General features: G+C 41.4%; 1 protein-coding gene across 1 annotated transcript in view; it reads right to left on the bottom strand.

Annotated features, from left to right (window-relative positions):
* igsf9bb (immunoglobulin superfamily, member 9Bb) overlaps window positions 1–11,744 on the bottom strand; it is a 145,420-nt gene extending 133,676 nt beyond the window's left edge. Inside the window, exon 1 of the mRNA XM_053331576.1 lies at window positions 11,681–11,744. Coding sequence (XP_053187551.1) covers window positions 11,681–11,744 — 64 coding nt within the window. The remainder of the gene's footprint in view (window positions 1–11,680) is intronic.
* Between the last annotated feature and the right edge of the window lie 1,044 nt (window positions 11,745–12,788).

Raw genomic sequence — 12,788 nt, 5'->3', positions numbered from 1 at the left:
GCTTATTGTTTAGTGTTGATGACCACATTTGAGGAATCAATGCAAAAAAAGGTGTGTATATGTATATATTTTGTATATAATATTATTAACCAATATATCCATATCTGTTTTTATATTATTATTATAGTATTGGAATCGGCAACAGCTGCTAAAATCCAGTATCGGTCAAACTCAAAATAATTTGATTACATCCATGATGATGGTTTATGGATTATATCCACTATATTCTTTTTTAAGACATTTATTATTAGTGTGTACACAGTCTGAGACAGTTCTTCATTTGTTCACAGAGTAAGAACATATTGGGACAATATACAATCCTGGGATTGTGCTTAAAACATTCATACACACAGTTTAAGCACAGATTGTTGCATATGCACTGTTTATGAATGAGGCCCATTGTGAGCACACTCGAATTAGCATTTAGACACTTTTGTTTTATAGGATACAGTGAAGAACAGCTTAACAGAAACACGGCCACTAAAGACAACAGTGAAGCATCACTTTGCTCTGACTCACAGTCCATTACTAATCAAAGGAACGCCACTAAACCAGGACCTTCAATATCCCTCCACAGAGGCACAGCCAGACATCAATACAACTGGACAGTGTTTTGATGAGCTGCTCCTTCTTTGTGCCTTGACTGCAGCAGAGGGGCTCCAGCAATTACTAGCTGGACGGCTTTTAGATGAGTCAGCTAAAGTTCACTGGTACAGTATATTCTCAACACACACACACACACGCACACAAACACACACAGAGGGAAGCACCACCTTCCTGAAAGTGCTGTGCTGCGAGGGCTGCTCCAAGTCAAACACTTGATGGTGATCAGTATGCCACACACACACACACACACACACACACACACGTATCTCTAACTACCGTGATCTATTTTAGTCTCTTGCAGATCAGAGGAGTAGCTGTGAGGGAGTTAGAAGGGAGGCAGTTTTTGGATAAAATGCAGCGGTTGTCTTTATGTGAGCACATAGACAACTAGAGACAGAAATGTCTTCATCTATGCTAAACTTCACCAGAGGACCCACACACTCTTCTGTCAGAATGATATATATAATTGAAGTAACACAGGGAGGCAGTGCTGGAGAAGAGACCCCGTCCTCCCCTGCAGAGACTTGAGTGACAACCATAGGGATGCTGAGTGATGGTGCAGACACTCACAGCTACTAACTGAGAGGCTAAATCAGCTGCCTGTACACTTTCTGAGCTAGAAAACTAGTCCAAGCTTATTACTTAACAGGCAACTTTCAAAGTTAATAGTAGAATAGTTGTTGAGTCGTGTTATCCAGTCATTCCTAAAAGCATATTATTTATATATATGTATATATATTACTTTTATTAGTACAATTTTGCATAATACAGGGATTAGTTTCGGGGGTTTTTTCTCCTGTGGATAGTTACATACGTGTTTTATGTAACGTGTGGCTGTTCCTTTCATGAGAAATAACTCATACTCATTGTATCCTTTAAAGAACAGGAGAACTTAGGACAGACAATCCAATCCAAAGAAATAAGAGACGATTTCTTCCTCAAATGAAACCAGATAATCACTGTCTTACAGTCCCAAACCAACTAATTTAAACTGTGATAGGCAAAGAAGAACATGTTACTACATGACACAAAGTTCAAAGTAAGACTTTTTATTTTCTTTTTGTTGTTTTTATTTATGTATTTTGTTGTTACTATTCATATTTTATTGTTTAATTGTGATTTTTTTTGATTTGGCAACATTTTTGATCCACAACTTTAAGCCAATAAAGCCAATTACCAACTACTACTTTTAATTATATTTTACTTTTTATTTTTTACTTTATACCTTATATTACATTGTTTTGATTTCTTTCCTCTTTAGCTCCTCTGCTACTGCTGCTGTATCTCTCACTATACACACAAACCTGCAGTGATGTTAACTTGAAGGCATACACACATCATCTGAAGTGCAACCTGCTCAGAACCTGAAGGGACTCACAAACAGCAGAACCAGTGATGTCATCATTCATCATCATTAACAATGTTAATCCTCAGGATCCTCACACAGCTAACGGTTGTTGAAGTGAAGCAGCTGTCCAAAAGACAAGTTGTAGTCTAACTCACATTATAACCAACAGTGAAATGAGCTGTTTGGTAAAAAGTACACTGCTGCACCTTTTATCAACCAACTTTAAGTCACCACTCAGACATTTATTATACAGCAGCCTTGAAGAGAAGGCATGAGGCAGACTCAGAACATGATGACTATTCTCTGAAATATATAATAATGCTCAGAGAATACTGAATATGAGGTAAGAATAGGACAGGGTAAGACCTAGAGTCCCCCCCAGCAAAGTAACATCCCCCCCTATGTGAAGCATTAAAAGCAGGGAATTCCACCCAATTTTGGAAAATGAATTTCAGAGTGAGGTAAATCTCTGAGCAGTGTGTGTGTGTGTGTGTGTGTGTGTGTGTGTGTGTGTGTGTGTGTGTGTGTGTGTGTGTGTGTGTGTGTGTGTGTGTGTGTGTGTGTGTGTGTTTCTAATGTAAAAATGACTGCTGTGTCTCTGGGTTGATGGGACTGAAATAGCAAACATACTGACACTCTGTACATAGCTCCTACATCATTGGCAGCGATCTCAAACTACACATGCAGCATCTCTTGATAATCTTTTCCATCAATTCATCCAGCCGAGCACGGACTAGTTCACTGAACCAAAATGGAGGCTGCCGGGAGCTCGGGAGGGCCTGACGGCAGCCGCCAGTCGCTGCTCCTTGGCCCACATAGCAGGATGATTGACATCTAAAGGTTGGTGACTTTTATGAAGTGTGCCGTTTGCTCCGGGCGGCAGGAGTGCTACTTTTTATTACGCTCAGCGGGAGTGAAGGTTTCCCCCTGTGCACAGAGCACAAAGCGTCCACAGCAGATTAGACTGTCCACACATACTGTATGAACTGGACCAACTTCAACTCATTCCATTTGATCAACTGTCCTAAAAAGGACAGAGATTTAAATACAGTCCAGACAAAGAGTGACATATTTCACTTTCTTATCAACTTTGTCTCTCCATCTACAGGACGCTTAACCCTCCTGTTGTCCTCGAGTCAAGAACGGGAGGAAGGAAGGGAGGAAGAAGAAGGAAGGAAAGGAGGAAGTAAGGAAGGATGAAGGAGGGAAAGATGGAAGGGAGGAAGAAGGAAGGAAAGGAGGGAAGGATGGAAGGAAGGAAGGAGGAGGGAAGGAAGGAAGGAAGGAAGGAAGGAAGGAAGGAAGGAAGGAACAGTCCAAACAGACGGGGTCAATTTGACCCGGGAGGACGACACAAATAATCACATGATATAAAGCCAAAAGAAAAATAGAAACATCAAAGCTGCTTCCAACCAATCACAAGGCAGGTAACATGATGTCATGGTTGGAGTGATACTTTACTACTTTAACCTCCATTTGGACAAACAGTCAATGAGACAATCCCAAATAACAAAATGCAATAACACATGTATTTATTATTAGTGTTGTTTATTTTGTATCCTGCATTTTGACTGGTAGCTCTGTGTTTGTTCTGTTATATGCTACTGAAAGGAGAAGCACTGACATTTCATTGTACAGTTGCTGTTCAATGACAATAAACCTATTTGAGTCTGTTCTATGTTATTCTAGATCTACTATGAAGTTTATAGGTTTAAATGATAAATATGACATGAATGTGGAACTAAAGAACATGGAGCACAGAGTGAGATTTGTGATGATTTGATTCATGAAAATAAATCTGTATAGACTATAAGCCTGTTCAGTTATTTCTTGCAGCCGTTACAATAACATTTATCAAATATTTATTAACATGAATACAACTATTATGGAACGAGTGGTGTGATATTTAAGTCTGATAATTCCCAGACTGAGAAAACATTGTGCTTTAATGACAGACAAACAGAGAATGAGGCAACTCCTGCTCTATTTACTGCATCATTACATAACCAAGAAGCTTGATTTTAATGTTGTTTGCACTAATGACTGTTCTCACATTTTCATGTTTTATAATAGTCTATTTTTATCTTGGATATTTTAGACATACAGTCAGTAAAAATCACTATGAGGAGGATAAGATGTCTCAATCCAGGACAGTAAATATCATATCATCTGAAGCCACGTGGATGAGTGCAGGCCATCCTACTCACCATGGTGGGATGAGGGGAACAAGTCAGTGATCAGGTGGAATTAGGAGAGTTTGTGTGTTGAAACATGTCCAGTCATTTGATCATTAACAATAAAACCCATGTCAGTCCAGACTCAGATATTATATTTTCTGTGTGATTCCAGTCAATAATGTCCACTGAGAAACATTGTGTCTTCACTATTTCACACTATTCGCATATAAAATACCATCACTTCATCATTTTATCCTATTAGACAGTTCAGAGTATCTGCAGAACAAATGTAATGACATTTAAAACCTTTTTAAAACCTCTTTAAGGAAACAATAAAACCACTGCTACTGCAGAAGTAATATGACAAATTAGACTACTGTACACATGGTTATGAGCTTTAATGAAATTGAAAAAGAGGCAAGAAATAGGCAATGCATTAACAAACAAACTATCAATCTATTTCTGATACAATAATGATAAAGTTATGTTATTATTTATATATGGATGACTTTATGTATTTATTCTGTGTAAAGCTTTTCTCCTCTGCCCTAAGAAAGATTTATTATATGAAATCTGCTCATTAAACAGTGATGGAGGAAATTTTAGATCCTTTATTTGTGTAGAAATACTAATGTCACTGCAGTAATAACAAGCATTACCATGTTATACGTTTTTTAAATAAGTACTCAATGCAGGAAAGTGTCATATGTGACTGTTGTTCTCATACATAATATGTTATGAGACATACAATAATGAAAAAGCAGGATTTTACTGTTCAAGTCATTTATAAAGTACTGCAACTAATGATTAGCTTCATTATAGTTGCAACTGCTGATTTTTGAGATGATTGATTGGTTATATAAAATAATCAAAATATTTATAATAATGATAAATAACATAAACTGAACAAATATAATTATGCTCAGATCAAATATAATGCTTTAACTCCTAAATTCCATTTCAAGACATTTTTAGACCTTAAATATCAAAACATACATTTAAGATATTTTTTATACTTTTTAAGTATCCGTGGGAACCATCGAGTTATGGCCAAAAAGTTCTAATCACTTCATCCTTGAGTTCAAGTGGTCGTTTGCGCCAAATGTAATGAAATTCCCTCCAGACATTCCTGAGGTATCAAGTTCACGTGACGATGGGACATGTACATATACCTCCTGCCACAGCACACACACACACACACACACACACACAGCAGGTCCTTCAGTCAGACAACTCTAAACACCCACAGGATTTTAAATCCACACTGTCAACCACACACCAGTCTCCCTTTTCTTGGTCAGCAGCTTTCTTTTTGCCAAGCAGCCACCCACTTACAGTGAACACTCATTAAATGATCATACTGCAGGGATCATCAAAACACACACACACACACACACACACACACACACACACACACACACACACACACACACACACACACACACACACACACAGAGATATTCGCAAAAGTTTCTGGAAATAAAATTAATTAGGTTCCAGTGCTCCTTTGCCAGCTACGTTTACACACACACACACACACACACACACACACACACACAGTTTATCCAAAAATACACATCGCATGCGCTCGGCATCCGACTCGGGAGACGAGGCAACGCTGAATCGCGGAGACAAGTTCAAAAAGTTGTGTGCGGCTTGGGAATGTGGTCTCAGTCAAACAAACAGGAGGCTTTAATGATACGCTGAAGCCCTGGAGGATCACAGTGTAATCAGTCACAGCTAAAAACACATCCACAGATAAGCATTCAGGATCCAATCACTCACCTGCAGAGCTGGCTGCTCACAGGAGTAAATATGACACTTTTCCCATCAGCTGAGAGGATCAACACAAATATATAACATTAAATAGAACACCTGTCTGTAACATTCAGAAATCCCCACAATATAAAAACAGACCACCCACCTTTCAACATGACAAAGATTTTAAATTGTTATCTGGAGGCTTGTGTAGCACTTTAAACACTATCAATACATCAGCCTTTTATAAATGCCCTGCTGCTTCCCAACAACAGTGTGTCATCACCTCTAGCCAAAGTGCTGATCTTGATCGTTTTGTTTGGGTGACCATGGCAACGACACACACACACTCACGCACACACACGATAAAACAATACAGCTCATGTCAATGCTCTTCACCTCTTCAGATTCAGATTCTTTATCGTCTGTCATGACAGAAAATCATCTTAGACGTGACTCAGCATAAATAACTTATTAGAATATAACACATGGTAACAGTGCATTCTATACAAAGTGGCATAGTGTGTAGGAGTATACTGTTGTTTCTTTTTTTTTGTTTGTTTAAAATGTTTTATGGCAGTGGGAATGAAGGAGTTCTGGTGTTGGGAATTTTTTGGCCATGGGGGCTTTATAGCAGCGGCCTGATGGTAGTCACTGGAAGGACTTGTGATGAGGTTGGCTTTTCCCACCCCTCAATGATTTCATTTTATCCACTGACTTTAAAGCTGTAGTTGGTAACTTTGAGGAGAGAGAGGACTTCACATCAAATTTGAAGAAGTACAACAGTCAGATCCCTCCCCCTCCCTCTCCGCTGCACTCCTGCCCTGCCTCCAAAGTCCCTCCCTCAGAGGAGGCTGACGGCACACGACCACGTGCACGCGGTGGTTGTTGCTGCGCCATTACTTTCTCTACGCTCCTGAAGCCGCTCTCTGAGATATGAGCTTGACCGAGCTGAGGAGGAAGGGGGAGGGGCCTGTGTGCGTGAGGAGTGATTGACAGCTGTCAGACACTCCATCAGACACAATCCTGACTCTGATTGGGTCTTTTTTCTGGCCACGGTGGATTCTGGCAATTTGCAGTAGGAGCAGTAGGTGGGGCTAAATGAGCCTGGGTTTTGGGGGGGTTTTCACAGATGACTAGTTTCATGTAATGCTGTCTTTACATAGTGACAGTCTTAGCAAATATGACAAAAACTTACTTTTATAAGACTAACCAACTGCAGCTTTATTGAAAAAAAAAAAAGACGATGGATAAAATGGCGAAAACGATGTTGACATAGTGAGACACCTGTTGAACATGCACTACTTGGAAATGAACTTGGAAATGAGACGTTGCTGTATGTAACCGTTGAGCCTCTTTACTCGCATACTGTATGTTAAAATCAGTTCCTCACATCAGCAGAGTGGTAAATGGACTGTACTTATATAGTTCTTTTCTAGTCTTTTGACCACTAAAAGCACATTTACACTACATGCCACATTATTCACCCATTCACACACACATTCATACACTGATGGAGCAACTTGGGCTAGAACACATCTACATGTGGACTGTAGGAGCCGGGAATCGAACCAACGATCTTCCGATTAGTGGATGACCTGCTCTACCTCCTGAGTCACAGCCTCCCTCGAAGAATGATGTCATAGGACTGTTTGCCAACTTTACGTAATATTAGCAGTAATTATACAGTATTTAGAGCTCCACTTAATCAATTAATCTACTTATGAATCTCTCAACACATTGTACTGTTTTGTCTGATCAACACATGAAAAAAAAACACTTTATGACAGATATTCAGTTTACTATCACGTGATACAGAATCTTTAAATCGTCTCTTTGAGAAGCTGCAACCGGCACCTTTTTTTGTGACCAATTTTTTATTTCAATTTCCAAGTGGAGGCTACACCTGCAGCACCAGGCAACCAGACTGTACACTTACAGCAAGCATATTCATAGTTAATGAATTTTCTGTGTATCGACTAATTGTTCCAGTTCTACTTGTGTAGGCTGCTGTTACCGACCCTGACACTCTATATCTGTGCCAAAAAGAGTTCAGTGCTTAAAAAATGTAATAAGAAAATGTTGTGCATGTTTTTTCTTATTGTTTTTATCCGCTATCCTCCAAGTAACACACACATACACACACTCCTCCTCCTCCCCCCATCAGTCCCCTGCCCTCTTGGCGTGTTGTGGCATATGTATTTATCGAGCAACCGAGTGGCATTTATCTCGCAGCTTAGTCATAATTAGTGCAACTTAGTGTGGGACAGACAGCCTGTTAGTGGGCATATGTTCAGATCCTGGTTAAAGACACACTGCTCCCTGAGGGGGTGGGTATGTGTGTGTGGGTAAGGGTAACAAGTGTGTGTGTGTGTGTGTGTGTGCGTGCGTGCGTGTGTGGCAGCAGACGGTTGCTGTGGAGCGCGCCCTGAGCCTCCATTAACACAACCCACCATGTTCCCTTTCCCTCGGCTAACCCGGCCGTGCTGAGAGAGGCCACTTGAAACCTGGAGGGGGAAGTGAGTTCACCCGAGTGTGCAGGGAGGGGGAGAGAGAGAGAGAGAGAGAGAGAGAGAGAGAGAGGGAGAGAGAGAGAGAGAGAGAGAGAGAGAGGCGACAGGACGGAAGGACGGAGAGAGAGACAGGAGACGAGGAGAGGACCTGAGTCAGACGAGGAGAGGAGGGGAGGGAGGGATGAAGCAAGGGGAGAGGAGGAGGAGGAGGAAAAGGAGAAGAAACCGAAGAGAGGAGGAGGTAGAGGAGGAGGAGAGGCGGCCTTGGCTTGCGTCCAGGGTTATCACTGGCAAAAGTCGAGGCGTTTGCCAGCTGCCAGCTTGAGACAGCAGCGCTCGGCCAGAAGGATGCTGCAGCTTCTGCCGGGCTGGTGTGTGTGTGTGTGTGTGTGTGTGTGTGTGTGTGTGTGTGTGTGTGTGTGTGTGTGTGTGTGTGTGTGTGTGCGCGCACATGGATGCTGCAGCGCCCTGAGAGCTCCATCGATGTGTTAAAGCACTGGGACAGGGACCATATGTAGGACCGGTTACGCTGACTGAAGAGACTGTCTGTACACAACACAAACAAGCAGAGACATGACCCAGCACGGTTGTATCAAGGACAAGAGAGGACATGGATGTACACACTAGAAGCCACTATTTTATATGAGAAGAAAAGCAATACACAGACTTTTATATGAGGAGGGGGGGCTAAAAAAAAAACATTAAACACACATGACTCAGCAAAAGAGGGACAAGACTCAGCAGTTTAGCTACATCTGAAATATGAGGGATGCTATTTGAAGGGCATATTTTGGATAGAGAGGACAGATGGTTTGAAATGACTGAGAAGCAGACTGCACATCTGGCCACATGTGACAACTCCAGTCCGTTTGCTTTGATTCAACCGACCAGGACCTGGATGGACAGCACAGATCGCAGCACCACCTCGCCGCTGTACAACAAAGTCATTGCTCATTTTTCTGCCAAGTTTCCCGTTTGTCCCCACCCGCCCCCGGCAGAGAGGAGGGGGAAGCCGCTTAATGATGACACCCCCCTCCACAAGTCTGCTTTTCTCTGGCGAACAACACTTAAGTGTATCCTCTTTAAGCGGAACGTTAGGTTTAAGCGTTTGCCAGCCGCACGCTGGGAGGGAAAATAAACAGATATGAAGCAGGGAGAGGGAGTCGCTGTGAGAAGTTGAACGCGGGGCGGGAGACAAGATGCTTTGTTTTCTTAGTCGAGCGATCCTTTCTGTTATCGGCTAATCGTGATGCTGAGGCGCAGATGCTGTCCCTATTGCCTCCATCTCTACTGTCTGGAAAATGTGTGGAAGGGAGGAAAAAGAGAGGAGGGGAGGGGAGAGAGGTGAGAATAGAAGGGATTCCATTTTTTTTTAGAGTAAAGTGCGATGCTGCTGCAGCTGTATTTGTCTCCCTGTCGTCATCAGTGTGACAGTAACTCACAAAACACACACACACACACACACACACACACACACACACACACACACACACACACTGTCTTGTGTGAGTAGTTACATGTGGATCTAACCACAAGATGATGTAATTTACAACTGGAGCTGAAGCACTTCGAATAGAATAGAATAGAATAGAATAGAATAGAATAGAACAGTCTTTATTGTCATTGTACACGTACAACAAAATTGAAAGCAATCCTTACGGTACCATAAGCAAAAAAGAAAGAAGGTCATGTTTATAAAACAATAAAATAAAAGAGTAATTAGTACTAATTAACTACTAAACTTACTAAAACAGATAATACACACACCAGTCTACTGACAAAAATTTGTTTTTAGAAGTGATTTTAAAGCAGAAATGCAAAAAAAAGAAGAGGTAGAGTTTCTAAAATGGGATTATTTCTAGTTTTCTTGGAGTTTTATGATAGTAAACTTAATATCTTTTTTATTGTACTGTCAGCAATCTGACTGTCAATTGATGCATTTTTTTACATTTTACAGAAGAATAATTAGTGAATTGAGGAAATATTAATTTTGTAACAGGTGAAACTGATTATAACTTGACCCTTATTTACGGAGATAAATGGCAAATAGTACATGGACTGTACTTACATAGTGCTTTTCTAGTCTTTTGAGCTCTCAAAGTGCCACTATATGTCACATTCACCCATTCACACACATTCAAACACTGATGACAGGGGCTGCCATGCAGGGTGCCAACCTGCTCATCAGCAGTAATCTAACATTCACACACACTCATACACTGTTGGTGCAATTTGAAGTATCTCGCCTCAAGGACACATCAACATGTCAACTGGAGGAGCCGGGGATCGAACCGCCAACCTCCTGAGGTCTTGCCTCAAATTTTACACAAATGGCTTTTGCTTTATCTCAGCTTTGCAACAACAAAGGAGAATCTCTTTTCTCCATCACCTCTCTGCAGGACATCCAGAGGTCAGAGGTCAGGGTCAGCTGCTTAAGCATCTCTTAATCATGAAACCATCCTGTCACTCTGCACTTCTGCTGCTATCAACAAGCGAGCCAATACACTTGTTAAACAGATGTAAAGTTCTTGTGAAGTCGTCATACTAGTGTTAAGAAAAGTTGCACCAACACCTGACTGACTGATAATGAGCCTCAGAGTGCTGGGAGCTGTTTAAATTCACCTTCAGAAAGAGCTCCCTCTAGCGGACCCGTCTGCAGTGCTTGATCAGCAGGGACGAAGAGGTTAATCCACTCATAGCATTTTAATGACATCTACACCAACGCACCATACTAATCACATTTGCCTCCACATATTCCAGAAACAGCAGGACAGCCGGTGCTTTAGCTCAGTGGAAGCCGCCGGTGCTACTGCTGCTGCTGCTGCAGTCCAGCGGCTCTACCCGCAACATGCCCCGCAGCTCCGGGGAGCAAACTCACGCATCTTAGGAGGAATATGTCAACCTAAATAAGCTGCAGTATCCATCACTCTGAAGCCCAACACGTCACAACTCACATAGTGTAATTCATCATTGAAAAAAACACGTATCTCCATGATGTATTGGAGCAGGAATACGCAGTTTTAAAAACAGAAAAATAAGAGAAAGAGCTCCATGTATCCTCCACGGTAAAGCTGCGTTATATTGCATTACTCGGTGAACCGGACCGGCTGCTCTCAGGTGTAGTGCCGGTGATGAACACACGTATGAACTTCATGACGTTAAAGTATGACATTTTTTAAACATACTAGCGACATGTTAAAAGTTAGGAAACAGCAAAGCGGGAGAATGTTTGGTTTTTCTAGAAGGTTCAAACTTGCATATCCTGTACTTCGACTCACCTTGAGCGGCCGTTCCTCGGGTGCTGAATACACTTGCTATCAAAGTGGCCACATACCAAATCATAGTACTATTGCCAACCACGAAAAAACCTCTTCATATCTCAAAGTGCCCCTTTCGGTGAATCTCTCATCGCCGAGTTGGCCCCAGGACAGACTTGAAGGCGGCCGGTATCCTTGTTTTTTTTTTGTTAACCGAGCCCTGGACACTTTTCCATCGGCGCGTTCCCCTCTCTCTGCCCCTCTCCTCCGCGCTCCTCTCGCATCCTGAGACTGATCACCTGCGCCAATGGGACGAGAGCAAACGATGCTGTGAAACCGAGTGCGAGCCTTTAGATAACCGCGGTCCCGCCTCCGCACTGCACTCATTGATGGACGTGGGAGGCGTGCGGATGGGGATTGGTTACACACGCTGTCGGTTTCCCCGCCGCAGTGAGGCGTTCATGAAATATTAGAATATTAGGAGGTTACAGACTTCAGTTCAAAGAAACATGTTCCAAGTTTTTCCGGCAGCTAGAAAAGAGGACTGCGTGCTCATTATGTGCTTTTTTCACTCTTAACGGATTGAACTACTACCAAAGTCAAATTATATTATATGTAGGCCTAAGTTAATGTGACTATTGTATATGGCTACATTAATCAATAATGTGATATTATATGCACTATTTTTATTTATTTATGTATTTATTACCTATGTGTTACTGAAAATATCTAACTTCTTTCTGTTGAAAACCAATAAAAACATGTTTTAGAAAGTCAATTATATGAGTTGCATTACTTTTTAAAGTACAGTAATAATGGATAGGAGCAAAAGGGGAAAACATAAACAGCGATTCTAGTAAAAGCAAGGCCATAATATACATTTTTAAATGGGGTAAATTGTTATCAATAGACATCAAATCAATTATAAAGCAACATAACTTTAGAAAGTCGTTGGGCTACAAAGGCAATACTTAAAACAGCCTGCTACACAGACAAAAGAAGTCAAATCACCTCCTCTAATGAATGAGTTCATTGTTTGGAGAATGGCAGTAATGCCAGCCACATGATGGCAAAATCCAACAGGTGGTTGCCATGTATAATGACTGCAAAGAAATTTCCACATTCTGCT

The sequence above is a fragment of the Scomber japonicus genome, chromosome 13 (genome assembly GCF_027409825.1).
Source record: "Scomber japonicus isolate fScoJap1 chromosome 13, fScoJap1.pri, whole genome shotgun sequence".
Classification (NCBI taxonomy): Eukaryota; Metazoa; Chordata; class Actinopteri; order Scombriformes; family Scombridae; genus Scomber; species Scomber japonicus.
Note: the sequence above shows the minus strand (reverse complement) of the source record. Positions and strands in the feature narration are given on the sequence as shown.